Below are 19,056 nucleotides of genomic sequence, written 5' to 3' on the forward strand. Positions count from 1 at the left end.
AGGTGTGAGAAACTGGAATCATCTATATGCAAAAAAGAGAGAGTTATTGAAGAACTTGAGGAGAAATGTTTGTCTCTCGAAAATCGTGCTGTATCATTGGAACAGGAAAATGACTCACTAAGGCTTGCATTAAGGCTTATTTTACGAGAAAAGAACGAAGAAGACTCCCATCACCAGCAAGAGACGAACAAGTGTTTTTATCAAGTGAAAAACTCGGGCACGAATGTTGGGTGTAATAAACGCAACCAACGTAAAATGTCAACTCAGAATAATATTGTGACGCGTAACAGGTTTGAGATCCTTAGTGATGCACAAGATGATCCAACAGAGACAGAGACAGCAACACACAAAATCATCCAGCGACGGCAAAACCATCAACGGGCGTCATATAGGTCGTCTCGCAGTAATCCTAGTGAACCAAGCGAAACTTCTGCTAACGATGATTTACGCGGTGAGGTCGGCAGAGAGAGGAGTGCCAGCAGTAAGTTTACAACCCTATTGATTGGGGACTCCATGGTCAAGGATATTCACGGTAAGAAATTAGCGAAAGCAGTAGGGCACCGAGTGGTGGTAAAGTCATTTTCTGGAGCCACAACCAAAGCCATGAGAGATTACTTAAAGCCTAATTTAGAGCTCCAGCCTGATGAAGTGGTGCTACATGTAGGTACAAACGATCTGAAGGCTAAAAACGGCAAAACATCTAAAGAAGTTGCAGAAGCTATTGTTGATCTCGCTAAACAGATAGAGGGGTCTTCCGAAGCTCAAGTCATAGTCTCAGGACTTGTAACACGAAAGGACAAGCTTAATGATAAAGTCTCAGAGGTGAACAAGCACTTGACGAAGTTTTGTCGTCAGAATGATTGGAGATTTATTGAACACAATAATATAAACGAAAAGGGGTTAAACCGTGGAGGTCTACACCTGAATTTTGCGGGTAACAAGGGTATTTTTAAGAATTTTTATCATGGTCTAGCTCATTGAACTTTTACTATGCCTTCCATTAATGCCGTGCCGTTGGAAGGCAACAGTCAGGAGTCATCGAGAAGTCCGACTCAAAATCCTATTGATCGTTCTCGAGTATTGCCCTCCAAACGCGGTTTTAAGCTGGCCTCGCTGAATATAAATAAATTGACCACTCATCTTGATGAACTCAAGATCTTTCTCGTAAGTAACGATATAGATGTTCTCGCAATTAACGAGACTAAACTAAATGAATACATCACCGATAATGAGGTCAGTATCTCTGGTTATGATATAGTTAGACGTGATAGAACTGCATATGGAGGTGGGGGCGTTTGCTTTTATGTAAAAAAGTCAATTAACTTTTCGGTGCGCAACGATCTTTGCATGGACAGTCTTGAGAACCTTTGTATTGAAATACGCAAACCTCGTTCTAAATCATTTATTGTTGCTACGTGGTATAGACCACCTAATTCGCTTGTTAGTATATTTTCACCTTTTGAAGAGTTGATTGGGAAATTGGATTCCCTTAATACTGAATTCTACCTTTTAGGGGATCTAAATTGCAATATGGCCGCATCCCAGTTTGACAGCGATACACGCAAATTATTAACTATCACGGATGTTTATGGTCTTCAACAACTCATAACAGAACCAACAAGAATAACCGAAACTTCTGCAACATTGATTGATTTAATTTTTACTAACTGTCCTGACAAGGTGTTATGCTCAGGTGTGCGTCATATTGGCATTAGCGATCACAGCATGGTCTATGTCTATCGAAAATTAGCCATTAATGGACAGAGTAAGGGTCACACTAATATAACCTATAGGAATTTTCGAAATTTTGACCGTGATAAATTTCGTAGCGATATTGCATCTCAAGACTGGGATCACATAAACAATTCTTCCAATCCAAATGATATGTGGAATGAATGGAAGGAATCCTTTGTGGCTATTGTTAACAAGCACGCTCCATTGAGAACCACTCGTGTTCGCGCGCGGGGTTCCCCATGGATTACTTCTGAGCTTAAAAAACAGATGCACGATCGAGATATTTTGAAACTCAGAGCAATTAGATCAAAAAATCCTAATGATTGGGTTCACTTTAAAAGACAGCGGAACAAAGTCAATAGTGCGACTAGGCTAGCGAAGCAAGTTTATTATCAAAATATGCTAAACGAGCATAAGGGTGATTCCTGCAAAATCTGGCAGATCATCAATGAGCTGTCTTCCCGAAATTTCGTGGAAACGTCTGTGAAACAACTGAATGTAAATGAGCAATCAGCAACAGCTCCAGCAGAAATAGCGCACGAATTTAATCGTTATTTTGCTACCATTGGCCCGAAACTTGCTAGTGATATTCCTTCTTCAGATGGCAACAGCTATCTGAATTATCTCACTAGCACGGATAAGGAGTTTCAGTTCCGCCCAACCTCCACAAATGAAGTATTTTCACTGCAAAGGCTTCTCGACTTATTCGTGTATGTGAATGCGCGGATCTTATTTGCAAACCGCTGTGCTATATTTTCAATCAGTCATTAAATGTAGGTGCATGTGTTCCCAGACGACTGGAAGTGTGCACGGGTCACTCCACTATTCAAACAAGGGGAACGTGATGACCTAAACAATTACCGCCCAATTTCCGTTATCCCGGTTATAGCCAAAGTGTTCGAAAGAATAGTTTATAACCAATTATATGCGTACCTAACAAAGCATAACGTAATATGTAAATGCCAATCTGGTTTTCGCTCTATTCATTCCACCGTTACGGCTTTACTTGGGGCTACGGATACTTGGGCTTACAACATTGACCGAGGAAAAATAAACGCTGTTGTTTTCCTAGACCTAAAAAAAGCTTTTGATACGGTTAATCACGAGATCCTTTTATCTAAATTAAATAATTACGGCATACATGGCATTTCTTACAACTGGTTTAAGTCCTATTTGGACAACCGCACTCAAAAGTGTTCCATTAATGGATCACTTTCTAAAACTTGCTGACTAAGTTGCGGCGTCTCTCAAGGGACTATTTTGGGTCCATTGTTGTTTTTGCTATATATCAATGATCTGCCAAACTGTCTAACGAATTGTATGCCATGGATGTACGCAGATGACACCCACCTAACATATGCGGGTGACAATACAGGCGACATAGAATCAAGACTTAACCATCATCTAGAAAATGTTAAAAAGTGGTTGATAGCAAACAAACTTACCCTGAACATGACAAAAACCGAATTTATGCTGATTGGATCAAGGCAGAGGTTGTATGCTCTCACAAATCCTCCAATTCCCGAGATTAATGGTGCTCCTATCACTCAAGTTTCTGTTGCTAAATCCCTGGGCGTGCTTATTGATAATAATCTTAACTGGAGTAGCCATGTCGATAAACTGACAAAGAAAGTAGCTTCTGGAATTGGAGCCCTCAAACGTATAAGGCATCTCGTTCCTCAGACGACATTGCGCTCTATTTATCACGCTTTACTTCAACCGCACTTTGACTACTGCAATGTCGTCTGGGGAAACTGTGGTATCACGTTACATGACAAAATTCCAAAAACTGCAAAATAGAGCAGCCAGAGTTTTGACCTTCTCTAATTTTGATGCAAATGCTAGCGAGCTATTCAAAATTTTAGGCTGGAAAAATCTAGTTAGCCAGCAACAAATTGCGCTGGTCACAATGGTCTATAAGTGTCTTCAGGGGCTAGCACCGGAATATCTATGTTCTAAATTTACAAACCGCAAATCTGTTTATAGTTTAAGAGACTCTGAAAGAAAGCTTAATGTTCCGTTTCCGCGGACAAATTATTATAGAAGCAGCTTCAGCTATAGAGGTGCTACTGTCTGGAATAGCTTACCCCTCAAAGCGAGACAAGCAGAGTCTCTTGGGCTTTTCAAAAATCTGATTAAAGACATATTTTAGTATAAAGCACGGCATTCATGGAGAGCAGCTTTAGAATTAATATAGTATTATAGTAATTGTATTTTATTGTAATCATTTTAAAATTTTACCTTTTGTAATTTAGATTTTAGCATTGTTTGTAATCTTAGCTGATGATTTTACCGTGCATAAATAATAAAATATCATATCATCATATCATATCCACTCACTCGATGATTTGCGGTTGTTTGCAACTCGTGAAGAGAAATCGCACGCCCTCACCAACCACGAAGTAATATCTATTTCTTTAACTTTGATAATGATTGATATTAAATGTATTTTGTGTTATGGTAATCTAGTTTTTCATTAATGTTTGACACAGTTCAGCCCAAGACTTGGTTAACAGTGAAGCTCATATGTCATTTCTTACATTTTTCACAGTTTCTCTCATCTGACGAATCGTTGCAATCTCTTTGAATGTTGCATCTGGCGCTGATTGGTCTGATTTCATCCCCACTATCACACAAGAAAAGTTTATCGTTTGATAAAAGAGACAGCTGTCTAATTCCTGTGACAAAAACCAGTAGGAATTATTAGTTTTTCGTGGCGAAAAGATAGCTTTCCATGCTTCTGCAAAGTTGCAATAACTGCAACTTGGTTGCAAAGGAGCTGTAATCACAACAATGGCACTGAACTCTTTTCAATGGTGTTTACTACTAAGCCCGAAAATCTGAATATTTCACTAGTCGATTGGGCGGGAACGGAAAACTCCCAAGAAAACCCATTGGGAAAGGTTGGGGAATACCTCTGCGAGGACGGTCTGTTAGGCTGTTGAGAACGCGACATAAAAAATTCATGTGACGTTTGAACGAATCTTCCATTTTCCAACCTTCTTTTGAAGATATTTTTCACTCTTAGACTATTTGGGATTATCTAAAGTTCTGGTCCTACTCTGAACCACTCTCACTCGGACGATCCCTTGTCATCAAGCTTTGAGCAAGGTACTTGTTACTTAGGAGTAAGAATTTCGTTTCCAGGTCTTTCTCCCCCACATTAACCCTATCCCTCTCCCCCCAAAATAATTGGCAAATGAGAGACCTGGTCAATGGCAACGTAACAACGTATGGACTGACCTGGTATTGCTCCCGTGCATTTAACTCGTTCGTTTTTCACGTAGCAACCAGGCCTTACCCTCTGGCTTTCATTGGAACCGCTGGCGCAGAAGAAGTCGACTCCATTCTCTTTCCAGCGATCACCGTAATAGTGTAGTTTACCGTTCCACTTGCAAGCTGGAGGCCATTAGATAGCAAAATTTAGTCTCAATCTTTAAAGTCCTTTCTTCAAAATAACGTTTCTCCAATCAAAAAGCAACATCTGATTTACATTCATGCAAGCATTCATGCATTCATGCATACTGAGTTTAGTGGGAGCAGCTTGGGTTCAAATCCCGTTGAAAAAACCTGAGCCCGGTTGTTCGAAAGCCGATTAACTTAATCCAGGATTAGCGTAAACTTTTGTTTCGTGTTCTCAACTTTTTGGTGAAAGTTTCTTCTGACTATTCTTGTTTTTCAAGATTGACTTCTTCTAATGTAAGGTTTCACCGAATATCAGCGATGAACAACATCTGGGAGTAGACAAATAAACTCCTTGGTTAATTTTTAATCTGGAATTAACGTTAATCGGCTTTTGAACAACCGGGCCCTGAATTTTTCTGGTGTCCGTGGTAGACAATAGACCGTATTCATAAATGACAGCCAAGAAATTATTCTTTTGTCTTTGTGCTAATCATCCGCACTATCCTCACTTTGGAGCAAGAATTCTTCTGAATTTTGTTCGTGCTAACGAGGCTAGTGAGGATGATTAGCATAAAGACAAAAGAATAATTACTTAGCCGCAATTTATGAATACGGCCAAGAGACCCATTGCATAAATAACACTGAAAATTGAATAACGATACTTCTACACCTAAAGCCTCGTGTTAATGCTTTTTAAACAAAGGTTTTTTCACGGACATGTCAGGCTTAAGATGTATAAGTGTTGTTATTCAAAATTCAGTCTATTGTTTAAGGTGGCTGAACACAGTTTTTAATACCTATGTTTCATTTACCTTTTTCTCTAAAGCCATTGATCATTTGGTCGCCAAAAATGGTAGCATTCAGGCTAACAACTCGAAGTTCGTTTTTTTAATAGTTAAGCTAACGTATATGCTGTTGCCATGGCAACATGAATAAATATAAACAGGCTTTTAAAATCGATTTTGATTATTTGCAGAAATACGTCCGCTATCTGTATTATTTTTCCTCATGATTGAACAAAGTGTTTTAGTCTTTTATGAGAAATGTATGTTAGAAAAGGTAACGATGCAATGAACTCCGCTATTCGCAGATTTTTCTTTGTTATCGAAAGAACCCAGTTAAATGCGGCGCATGCATAGTAAAAAATTGCGATTGAATGCTGAAAAGCTTTCTCGGAAATACGCCTATTTTTCGAGAACGACTCGTTAGAATTGTAACGAAATTTGGCACGAAAGTACTTTAGGAAATAAGTAACGGGAGTATTAAAAAAAATTAAACTTTAACTGAGGAAATTCTAGATATTCCAGTGAACCTTCAACAAGGGAGAATTAGACATCTCTCTGTCAAATTATTATTAAAATAATGTTAACTTGTGAGCATCGTTACAAGCTTGTTGCATGCAAATTATAAAGAAAATCTAACGACCAGGTTTTCTGCAAATAAACAAAACCGATTTTAAAGGCCTGTTTATATTTATTCATGTTGCCGTGGCAACGGCATATACGTCAGCTTAACTATCAAAAAACCGAAGTTCGTATTGTTAACTTGCTTGCTACCATTTTTGGTGACCAGAGAAAAATGTAAATGAGACATAGGTATCTAAAACTGTGTTCATCCATCTTAAATTCAGTCGAGATAAGTGAGAGGACCACTGGACCACTTCTCTCTTCCGTCTTTAATCTGTACTTCAAATGTAGTGCTTTATACTGCTTTACTAGGTTATTACTCAACATCGACTTGTTATTAACTCACCGTGGCAAACATCTGCGTTTTTTTCCGTATATCGCGCCACATTGCACTCCGGTTGATTACACCTTTCAGTAAACGATTTTCCAGATTTTCGTCGATTTTGCAGAGGAATTAATTCAAGGAACTTTTCTAGAACTATTTTCCTTGAACAATGAATCGAGCCACGCTTACAGGAGCACTGCATGCAGGCACCAGCAGACCATGAGGCGCCTTCAAAGTACTGCAAACCGTCCTCGTCTTGACACGTGAGTTCTTAAAAATCAAAACAAAATTTGTTGAGGTGAAATTACCGTAATCAAACAAGTAGGTTACTTGAGTAACCTACTCGATTAATTTCACTGCTACTTAAGCAGCGAAGACCGCGACGGCAACAAGATCGTCAGTTTACATTATAAATTCCCGTACCCACCTCGTGTTTCAAACTTTTTAATATGGCGTGGTAGTTCCTCAAAAATGATCCTGGTCGGAACGGCTCTTAATTTACGGGAGAAAATGAAAATTTATCGTCGAGTGCTGATGTTCTTCATAAAACCTCAAATTTGGCTATTTCACGTCGTTGTTTTGCAGCCAACGGCAAAAAAATGGACAAAAGTGAAAAACGTACGTGCAGAGCGTGCAAAGCTATTGTTTTTGGTCACTAAATGCGCAAATTATTAACGTTCTCGTTGCCGTCGCCGTTGTCGTTGCTTAAATTCCCTAATGTCACTGTTTAGGTGACCCAAACTCACACAATTAGAGAATTTGAAGTAATCTTTGTTCGATTATAATGTATGTCACAGGGTCCGAAATTAACTTTTTTATATGGGCGTCAACTGGCGACCAGATAAAGATTTTCACATGTTTCCGGCACCAGATGGCAAATTGTGGTCGCCAAAAATTATCACCTGAAAATGCTCGTTTTGAACTTTTGTGTATGTGTCAAGCTTTATTTTTCGATTTCGAAAGAGGACATTCTGGAGATAAAATATATCCGACCTCGAATGTAATATAGAAATCCATCTTCCCCTTAGTTTCTTGAAATTTTCATCCACGGAAACACCAGTCACGTTCTGTCGCACACAAGCCGCTATGTTGTTACCGTGCTACATTAATTTCTCGTACCATTCCCTTGAATCTCTTTACTGAGCGGTTGTTTTTTCGCCCGCAATACGTATTTTATGAGAAACCGCAAAAAAAACGTGGCTGCTTGCGACGTTATGGAGGTAGTTAACGGGAAAACTCCTTTCATTTTTATTTCAAAGACATCGGCAGTATAGAAAGTAAGACAACTGTTGCTAGCAGGTCGCCCACCGGCCACCAGTTGTGAAATTCTGGTCGCCAGCACCCAATATTTAGTCGCATTGGTGACCAGGAAGGCGCAATTTCGGACCCTGTGTCACTGATTCATGAATTATTTGAATTCTATTGCTAACAATATTTCATGTGAGTTAAATAAAAATTGACTTGACTTAACTTGAAACAATCTATATAGTACTAAGTACTTTTTACATTCTTAAAATAGCAAAAGAAGTACAAATACTGTTGTTGTTGTTGTTGTTGTTGTTGTTGTTGTCGTTTTTGTATTAGCTCAGTTGCATCCAAACGTCGTCGAGAAAAAAATGACGAAGGATCAAGCCTTCTCCAAGAAAAACGCGATAGTTGAAGTCCAAATTAAAGTTATCACCATGAAAGCACGGAGATAAGACGCATCTCCTGAAAAATCCCCAGGGCAGTAATGAAAATGACAATAAACCAGATTCTCTGGCTGAATGGTCGTCGAACCATACCCCATTAAACTCAACCGCAGTGACGCAGATACGCAAAACTACTCTTAACCGCGCCACGTTTTTGAGCCACCTGCGGAAACCGGAAAAGTACATTTTGCATGCAAGGTCAATTGCCGGTTTTGACTGTCACACCATCATCAAAACCATTCAACAAATAAAGTCAAGCATCAAAAAGGTAAAAAAAGATGAATATTCAAACACTTTCGAAAAGCGTCAGGTCTATGCGACGTTTCGTGCGGGAGATATTCGAAGAAATGTTTTAATCAAATTTATAAGGCTTTGTATGGAGACGCCACGTTTGTGTCCCTGTCAGGGGCACAAATATGGCGGCCGGAAGCTAAAAAAACATATGTAATCGACCTTTGCTATAAAAAGCCTGTAATCGTCTTTTGAGGGCTCATAAGCATCTATATGAGTACTTACTCCCATTCAAGGACTGTTCAGATTGCAAAATCTCAGCAGATAAACTGCATCACATTATTCTCGGCCCCCATTTTAACATCTTGTCACGCAAAAGCTTAGAAATTCAACCTTGCTTTATCACAAGACGAAAAACGTTATCGAACTGAAAATTGGTAAAAAGATAAGTCTTCAGCTGTTGTATTAACTAACTAAACTAAAATATCAAAAGGATTGAAAATTCCTTATTTTTTTAATTTTGATGACATCACGTGAAAACCAAGAATAGTTTCTCCCAGATTTTTAAACTACAAAGTGTTTTCACTCACGTGATCATTAACCTTGTTTTTTCTCCGAAACAAAAGAAAACGTTTGCGTAATAATAGTGCTCAATTCCCGGAGGATTAGTTGGGTACACCGACAGGGGCGCCGTGACATCACGTGAAAACACTCTATATTTGTCAACAGTAGTAAAATTGATGAAATGGTATATGAAATGAATCATATATGAACTGCGGATATGAAATCAAGTGAAGCTATGATCGTCGCAGTTATGAGCGCAATTTTTGCAATTGCGTAGAGAAGCCTGAAAAATTCAGGACTTCAACGGGGTTAACCTAACCCCGTTGAAGTCCTGAATTTTTCAGGCTTCTCTATGCAATTGCAAAAATTGCGCTCATAACTGCGACGATCATAGCTTCACTTGAATAGTAAAATTAAAGATACTTAGCAATAAAATGCGGTGGTGTCAAGACAAGTTAAAACGGAAAACAGCTCACTTTCGGTTTCTGTCCGTGGCTCAATAACGTTGCTTGCTTAAGGTGGCTCCAACCAGTTTCAACACTTTGAAAATTCACTCTCCTTAGAAATATTAGCACTACATACTGTATCACGTAACAGCAATGTTATGATACCATCTGAAACATCGCGGATTATTGCCGAGCAACAAGATGCGGTCATTATTATGACGTTGTAAAGTACCTTGGCAACGTGAAAGCCCAGCAAATACACCCTATATTTTGGCTTTAGTTGCTCATATCAGAATCAGAGCCACCTTAAAAAAATCAGGGAGTTAAGGTGGCTCTGAATCTGCTGTACATAATTTTTTTTAACTTTTCAGAGAGTTTCATCTTGGCCTTCTGATCACTTTCCAGCAATAAAATATGGGGTTCGGGTTTGTTTTTTAGCTATGTGCAACTAAAGACAAAATAAAGAGTGTGTTATTTCAGGGCCTTCCCGTTGCCACGGTGACTTTCTACGTCACAATAATGACCGCATCTTGTTCAGCAACAATTGTTGTTTCTTATGGTACCATAACATTCCTATATAATACGTGATACAGCGTGGTAGTGCCAAACCTTCTAATAAAAACGTTACTTGAAAGCTTTGAAACTGGCTTGAGCAACCTTAAGTTCCCCAATATGGCTAAACTTTGATGGAGTCAGTCATATTCAGTAATTTCATGTCCTTGATATGGAACCAGTGTCGTCCTAGGTTAGCGCATAAAAGGTTAACATAAATTGGCTGTGTAAGGGCCGATTTACACAGTACTTAAAACTCGTTTACGATTGTCATGAACGTCAGAAAAAGTGTTGTAGCATCTTAAAACATAATTTAAAACGCTGCTACAGTCGTACGTCAATGACGTAGGCCTGTCGTAAGCTTGTCGCATGCGCCAAAAATACCCCTTGTAAATCAGCCCTAATATGGACAAAAATGAAGCAAATGATTTATTTTAGATATGTGCCATAATTAATATTTCGATATGTTTTATCATCCTTTCGAGGTTTAGCGCCCGGCTCCAGGGCTCCACGTACAGCTGGGCTATCCAGTTTGTTTGAAGCCTGGAATGGAGAGGAACTCGCATAGTAATCGCTATTTCAGTAAAGAGCTTGATGATGGCTCTATTTGAGATTTCCTTTCAATTTCAAGACTGTGCATATCTTAGACAAAAACTGACTTTCCTAAAATAGTGATAATTTCTGACCTGAGACACAATTTTGGATTCTTAAGTTTTGAGAACAATTGCTAGCATTCTTGCAGTTTCTGCTAAATGATTCCACTTGACGGCCATTGGAACAGAGAGTAACGTTTCCTCTCATTTGATCTGTGATATTTTGAAGAGCTGCAAAAAAGATAACACCTCACGTTCGCGTTTATTCAAAACTCAGTTCAAACCTACAGAGAATGTCCATTATATACGTTTCACTTTCTGCCAAGCTCCAAGCGTCAGGACAGCTTTATAAAAGGCGAAGCGCTGAGAACTAACTCCCCACGAGACGCTTTTAAGCGCAACTTAGAGAATTTCAGATAGCATCTGTGCGAGCGAGGCTATCCAGATAACCTTGTCAATAACGTCCTGGCAGAAATAAAATTCACTGGGAGAGAGAACATATTGCCTTTCCTCACGCAATACAACCCAGCAAACCTAACCTAAAGAAGAAATTAATGAGCAAATGGCATCATATCGAAAACCAACCCTCACTAAGAGAGAATAACATAGAGAAACCTATAATCTCTTTCAACAGAGGGAATCCCTGAAGGATTTACTCGCAAGAGCAAGGGTTTAAAAGGTCCACTGACTTACACTCTTTCCGCCAATTAGCAAATCAGTGGTCTCCGGGCTCTAATTACTTCATGTCATAAGAACAACTGTTAAAAAATAACTCGCAACTGATAGAATAAGTGATCCTGAGCTGATCGATTTTGAAATTCACAACTGATAAAAAAAATGACTAGCAACTGATCGAATAACGTCTCTGCCCACAGGACTTATAAAGAAGAGGGAAGGGGGTAGTGGCCGCGGTCCTTCCCCGGGTCCACTACTTATAATGTCACATTCTTTCTGTTATGCCAGGAAAAACCTACAACCAGCAGTGACTTAAGATTTTTTTCTTTGCAACTTAAATTAGTTGAGGGGCTGAAAACGTTTTTCATACAAACATGCAGTTTTGAGACCATTTAGAAAGCACCTCTTCCCAATAAATGGAATATAACATAATTAAAAGGCTGTTCCCTTGCAGTCACCTACCATTTGCACAATTTGTTTCGTCAGACCCATCCGGGCATTCTTCTATTCCATTACAGACGTGAGAGTCCCGGATATGAAAGCCCTGTGACTCACATTTGGTCAGCTTTGCTCTGTTATCAAGGAATGCTAAAAAAAAAAAAATGATGAGGCTGTTTGAAATAAACGGTTTCTCAATGTACATGTAAATATCAGTGCCAGAGAACATTTTCAACGAAAATAAGAGTCGTTCATTGTCGTGCACTGTTTTGATTTACAGTATTGATTACCAGCCGCCGTTTCGAGAGAGGAGCCCGCGCTCCTCCCACGAAGAGCCGGGACGAGTGGCAGAAATCGAGCCTAGATTTAAGGCGTGTTTAAACGGTTTCAACATTTCACCAACATTTGTTCAACAAAAGTTGAAAGGATGTTGGACAAATGTTGGATGCAAAAACAAAGTTGTGCGGAGGCCGTTCAAACGATTCCAACATTGTTCCAACAAAAAACCAACACTTTCGCGAAATTTGATTGCGAGGAACTAAGAACTAGAAACCACGATCACTCATCCAGATAAACTACGCCACATTGACTTTTGCGGCCTGATGTGAGCATGCGTGTAATCTACATTGAACAGAGTGTTCAAACGGCTTCAACACCATTCAACATTTTCGAGAAAAAAAGAAAAGTTGAATCGATGTTGAATGAAAGTTTAAACCAATTTAAATTTGATTCAACACGCTTTCAACAAGCTTTCAACATTTTTTACGCTTTCAACAATGTTGGACGACCTGTTCAAACGCACTCAGCATTTGGTTCAACAAAGTGTTGAATGCATGTTGAAGCAAATGTTGAAACCGTTTAAACAGGCCTTTACGGAGAGCTATAAAGGCTGTTTTCATATTGACCCGCCCGCAGTTATGACTGGTCTGTCCACTGTACCAAGCAAAGAGGCGCTTGCGATAATTAAAAAGAATGAAAAAAAAAAAAAAAAAAAAAAAGGAACGAAAGAAGGATTGAAGAATAAAGGAAGGAAAGAGAGAACAGACCAGGTTAACAATTTCGATTGTTTCGCGAACGCCAGCTAGAGATCTCCAAACGTTCTGCCGATTTTGATCGGTTTGTACGAAGAAAATTCGAATAAATTGCTGTAAACACTACGCGCCTTGTAAAGATACCATTTCAAATTTCTACTCACCTTTGCAGGCACTTAAGAACGGTCCTGTCTGTATTTGAATACCACACAGTTCACACGTGGGAGACGCCGATACTTTGTACAATCCATGCGTTATTTCAACAAAATATTTTGTACAGTTTATACTGCCATATACGCATGCGCATTCCACACAGGAGCCGTTCAACCAAGTCTCAAAATTCTGACGAATGTTTCCATTGATGTCAGTGCAGTGAGAAGCTAAAGTAGCAAACAAGAACAAGCATGAAGGGAGTCATTGTAGTGTTCACTGGTCACTTCAGTAGCAGTCTAAGTTGGAATTTAGAGCGTTTTCAAAAAACAGCAATGGCTGTCATATATATGATTCTTGGATATTTCATACGAAGCAACAGCTTGAAACCCATATTTCTTCCCTGGTCAGATTACTCAGTCAATCCTTTTAGAGGACAACTTGACCATTTAGTGCACTCGCCATTGCCCGGGCCAGTAATTCACGGCAGCCGGTCAAATAATCATTCAGAGGATCAATGAGTCAGAGAATTTGTCCTCCATGTAATAAGCCGAAAAGCCAGTTGGTCAATAGCTCAGACACTAATCCACTTAGTATGCTAGCAGACAATAGCCGACCGCTTGCTCTGCTAATCAATCAAGTGGAAGCTAGCCAGTTAATCGATCAGCTAGCCAATCAGTTCAGCCTTAGCAGATAGGTCATTCATTTACCTATGGCCAGCCTGCAAGTCAGTCAATCAGTTATTTTACTACACCTCTCCGATAGTATCCGATGCTTTATTTAGAAGGCGGTATTCTATTGTACGTTCCACCGTAATATAATAGTTTGTTTTGTTTGCTCTATGCCATTATTTGGAATTATAAAAGATACGTTACTAAATTCGTTTTCATCTTTCATGCTGTAAGATCCGTCTGTTAGTTTTTTTTTTTTTACTCAGTAACTTCAATTACTGCCCTCGAACTATTAGAAGTATTTACATTTTTAAGTATTTAGTCAAGGATCGCAATCAGGCTTATTTATGGTACTTTCTTATAATTACTCTCGTACTTTCTTATTACAAAAGGAAGTTTATCACATTTAATAAACAAAACTAGCAGTGAAAATCTTTTACAAGCCATCAGCAAACAGCTTTTTCATTGTACCGTTGCACCAGGAAGAAAAACTGAAACAATGGAGCCCAGGCCACCTGCAGCCTTATGTTGCAAACGAAATGAATAGACAGTATGCGGGAGTTAACGTTCCGTTACAGTGCGGCTGTTTTGGACAACACCCGGCCCAGCACTGTTATTTCTCAGTTAATGATATATGCAGTTAACCGACCGTTAACTTCTCGGTTCACGGTCCGCATAAGTTTACGGTCCATACGGATCGAAAATAGTTTAATTTACGGTCCGTAACAGCGCGGTAGTATCTGACATGTATGAAATTGCAAAGTACACAAATTCTGCTTTTAAACGTTCTCAGCCTCAGGGGAATGCAGGCATCTGCAGTCATTGGGAAAACCCTAAACCTCCAGAAGACGCTTGGTCTCTGGCCCCTGCTCCGGGGCCGAGGTTAATCAGTGTTTATGTTGTCGGTCAAATCCGTTAATTTAAATTCGTGATCCGCATTTTACCTGGGTTGAATATGCACTCTACTTAGTTTAAGGATTGAAAACACCTATACTTTCCCTCAAGCTCTGTCCTACGCGTCTCAACACATCTTCTTACCAAACGTTCCATATCATCTTATCGGTTTTTGTACTCATACACTTATCCATTCAGAGATTACAATAGAGTTAGGGAACAAAGAACTGTACACTGCAATGCCGATACTCGAACTCGAACCTTCCAGATTTATAATCCTGTGTTTTCAACCACTACACTACAACACGGAATATGCTCAATCCAACACAGTTCTTTTCATTATTTACTTTTCTGTAATAAGTCAATTGATATCTATGTATAATATCCAAAACTAATCCTAACCTGACCCTACTTTTTCTATAGGCTTAATTTGCTCTCCAAAATGTTTCTTCAATCCATCTAAGTGCGTTTTCGATCTAGGTAAAATGAGGATCACCAATTTAACCTACAGTTGGTTAAAACGGATTCAAATTGAGAACGGATTTTACCGGCAACATTAATACCTGCAAAGTGAATACATGCATGTCCTCGCAGGTTGTTTTGTGTACAGAAAGTCACGAATTATTATTAATACTTAAATGATCTAAAATTAAAAATAGTTGTGTGACCCGATGAAGAGTTCGTTTGAGCTGAAAATCGAAAAAAAGAAACTTTGTTGAAGAGGCTTCTTATCTATCATTCACGGTTTTGTACTATTTCAAACAAGGATTAGGCTTTTCCATTCTTTTTTCAGAAACCGCGCGTGTGTAATTAATTAAACGGTTTTCATATCAGTTTAGGGGGTTCGTCCCAGTCCAAGACTAAGCCTCTAAGACTGCAATTAATTTAGAGGCCTCGAAACTGAAAAAATTGAGTTAGCCTGCATGCTGTTGAAAAGCTAAGCGAACCTACGGTACAACCAACATTTTGCATCTACAACCTGAACTCTATAAAGACGTGTCACTCTTTCAAGTCAAGAAAGTTTCTATCACAGTCGGTAAGGGTTGAAGTCGCTCACCTTTCGTTGTGACAAATGCAACGATGCAAATAAGCCCAATAAGGAACATTTGTTGTTGTACCATCACTCAAAATCTGATTTATAGAAACAAAGAGAGAATTAACATCACAATCAGACGATATTGTTACCTCTTTGCTATTGGTTAATACATTTAACTGTGCAGATATTAAGTTATAACAGCAGTCAACAGCAACACCAGGTTCTTCCATTTCCAGTGAGTACCGATCGACAATCAGCAACTCACCATCTTGCTTGAAATTATGACTATTTTATAGGTTTTGCTTTCACCTTTCGGATTGCTTGTTCCTTAAGACAACACAGTACACACTGCTCGTCTAAGACGATCATTTGAACAAATTATGAGAATATTAAATATTTTTTTCTGAGTAATCTCAGCTGGCCGAAATCCTAAATTTTGCTAATTTGTATTATGAAAAAATAATAATATTACCCAAAGCTTCCCAGCCAGGACAGTGTAAGATTGGTATTATGCCTGGGCAAATACACAAAGCAGAAAAAATAGGTTGGTAGAACTGGAAAAACTAATAGATGTATCCTGTCAACTGATGCTTTTTTTTATAATGAACATATCAATCATCATTTTGAATAATTTACTGAATGTCATGCTGTTTGTAGGTATTGTGTGAAGATCAGGAACTCTGACATATGAAGCTGTTCATCCGAGACAACATAAGTTGGACTTGAACAGTCTATTTGCATTGCTAAGGTGACGTTTTTGTTTCCACAGAGAGCCAGTATTTACTGTTAGGTCTGCACATTATAGAAGGCTATTACTCACATCATAGATTTAAGCCTGAAACATTTTCGCCTGAATGTGGCACAGTGCTAGTCGATACAATTTCAACTGCACTACTAAGGAAAGTTTGTAAAAGTTAGAACTGCTGAAATTGGTGTTTTATCTCCAGAGCAGCAAAAAAGGTTTAGACGTGGGACACGGCAAAAAAAGTAGCGTTCACCCGCTAGGAAAATGATCGGTGAATATTGCAAAATGCGGCATTTTTCGAACATTTGCTTGCGTTTTCCGATCGTAAAATCCAAGGTTTTCTGTTTGTTTTACAGCCGGTGAACTCGACTTTTCGTTCCATTATCCGACAGTTTTCCATTAGGGTGAACAACAGGAAAACAAGCCGTTTTCCAGGTGTTTACCGCCTGGTTAACGCTTTGAAAACAGATTGTTTTTCGTTGTTTTGCCTGCGTTTTCCAGTCGCAAAACAGCGTGTTAACTGGAGTTTACTCGGAGTTTTCTCGCATTGTCCTGGTGTTCACCGCGCGGTTAACGTTGTGAAAACAGATTGTTTCCAGTTGTTTTACCGGCGTTTTCCAGTCGCAAAACAGCGTGTTAACTGGAGTTTACTCGGAGTTTTCTCTCATTGTCCTGGTGTTCACCAGGCGGTTAACGCACGCTAAACAGGTTGTTTTCCATTGTTTACTGGTGTTTTCCAGTTTCAAAACAACGCGTTCAGTGGAGTTTTCAGCGAGTTTTCTTGCATTTTCGCGAACAGTGAATGCGCGGAGAACGCCAAAAAACCGCTTGTTCTTCAGCGTTCACTAGTTGGTTAATGCTTAAAACCAAGGTGTTTGCCTTGAGGGAAAACGCGGTGTTGTCACACAAATGCACCTACTTTCCTGCCTTTTCTGCATTTGCGGCTTCTCCTTTTCGCTGGTATTTTACATGCACTTTAAAATCAGTTGGGTGGCGTAGCTTACAAATTTGGCTGTATTTACGTTTTCATTTACTCTGATTTCGTAGCTGTGACGCTACTTTCACAATGAAATTCAAATGATTCAATGTTGTTGGCAGAAGGACTTGACTCCCTCCCTGATTATGTCCCCAGAAATAAAATATGAGATACATGTATACCTTACACTGTTTTATTATCAATGACTCAAACAGGCACTTGCCTATTTCTATTATGTACAACAATACCAAAACATTTATTTATACTATATACAAATTGATAGCTACACTCTTTTAACATATGATAGTGTTTTCTTGGTGCAAGCTAGCTTAAGATATTAAGTAACAAATTATATGGAGATGTTTTCATATCACTGGTACAAATACTGTACCCTGCATATACATTTTATCATTTTTATCATGAAAGTAAAAAAAAGTGAACAAGGATGTCAGCCAAATGTTTGAATGTGTGAACTGCACGACAAAAGAACAAAAAGGCACAGAACAGTGTAACCTCAATATAATTGTACTGTACCAAAATGCCTAAACATATTAGTCTCTATGTGGGATTGTATAATTATTATACAGTCCCAGGTAGTAAACACAACACAATGCCATTACTTCAATTTGCTGTGGACTCATAGGTGCAGCCTAGTTTGATTACTGTCACAGTGATGACTGAGGGTGCGTTCGATTGCAAAATCCGGATTTTGATCTTAAAATCTGGATCTTCAGATTTCAAATCGAACACAAAATTTGAAAAAGATTTTGTCACAGATCTCACTAATTGATCCCGACAATGATCTCCCACAATTGAAATCCGTGACAAAATCTGTTTTATTTTGTGTTGGATTGGAAATCCGAAAGATCCAGATTTTAAGATCTAAATCTGGATTTCCCAATCGAAAGCAACCTAATATCATCCTTGATAAAAATACAGACTTAAGAAAAAATATTTACAACTTAATGGCCCAGAAAAGTTTCTCTGGGACTTCATTATGTCTTCTGTTGCTGGGAGGGCCAACCCTCCTGTTTACACACTGCCTCCTCTGCTGGTTTGACAGTCTTTCTTTGCGGCACAAATCCAAACCATGAAGGAAAGTGGATATCTCCTCTGCTCTCCAGACAAGAGGCCTTGTAACCAGTGTGTCTTGCTCTTCATCTGATTCATTGGATGAAATCAGGTAGGAATGCAGAGCTTCAAACGTCTCCAGTTACTGTGGAACAAAGAAATTTTGTCAATAAACTTTGGTCTGTATAAAGACTGAGGTAATACAAAGCCACAAGAAATGTATGAGAGAATTGTTCTTAGTGGTGAAAGCCATCATGACTACATGTGTTGTTTAGGGTTAGGGTTAGGGGTAGTAACATACTGGGGTACAACAAGCATTCTCAAAACTGAAGGATCATACTGTGCATTGAAACAGATTTTTTTTTCTGGCCATACTTTTCTGATTCTAAGGAATCCGAATGTAACGTAAAATACTTCTCAAG

General features: G+C 38.9%; 1 protein-coding gene, 2 long non-coding RNA genes and 1 pseudogene across 5 annotated transcripts in view; 2 read left to right on the top strand and 2 right to left on the bottom strand.

The window, feature by feature from the left end:
• LOC138041009 (uncharacterized) overlaps positions 1-19,056 on the top strand; it is a 301,351-nt gene that overhangs the window by 99,134 nt on the left and 183,161 nt on the right. The window lies entirely within an intron of this gene.
• Positions 1-19,056, bottom strand: part of LOC138040994 (low-density lipoprotein receptor-related protein 4-like) — a 46,978-nt gene that overhangs the window by 8,869 nt on the left and 19,053 nt on the right. The window contains exons 1-8 of one of the 3 annotated variants that reach the window (XM_068886753.1): positions 16,315-16,342; positions 15,864-15,937; positions 13,256-13,471; positions 12,085-12,210; positions 11,041-11,178; positions 6,892-7,140; positions 4,978-5,133; positions 4,275-4,412 (exon numbers count right to left, since the gene is read on the bottom strand). In XM_068886753.1, the coding sequence (XP_068742854.1) occupies positions 4,275-4,412; positions 4,978-5,133; positions 6,892-7,140; positions 11,041-11,178; positions 12,085-12,210; positions 13,256-13,471; positions 15,864-15,927 (1,087 nt within the window). In that variant the 5' untranslated portion in view covers positions 15,928-15,937; positions 16,315-16,342. Of the gene's footprint in view, positions 1-4,274; positions 4,413-4,977; positions 5,134-6,891; positions 7,141-11,040; positions 11,179-12,084; positions 12,211-13,255; positions 13,472-15,863; positions 15,938-16,314; positions 16,343-19,056 lie in introns of those variants that run through there. The other 2 variants (XM_068886752.1, XM_068886754.1) reach the window with 2 other exon arrangements.
• On the top strand, positions 959-1,861 carry LOC138042938 (uncharacterized; annotated as a pseudogene).
• Positions 17,758-19,056, bottom strand: part of LOC138043830 (uncharacterized) — a 7,019-nt gene continuing 5,720 nt past the window's right edge. Inside the window, exon 4 of the long non-coding RNA XR_011131346.1 lies at positions 17,758-18,779. This is a non-coding gene — a long non-coding RNA (uncharacterized lncRNA). The remainder of the gene's footprint in view (positions 18,780-19,056) is intronic.

Source organism: Montipora capricornis, chromosome 3, assembly GCF_036669925.1.
Source record: "Montipora capricornis isolate CH-2021 chromosome 3, ASM3666992v2, whole genome shotgun sequence".
NCBI lineage: Eukaryota > Metazoa > Cnidaria > Anthozoa > Scleractinia > Acroporidae > Montipora > Montipora capricornis.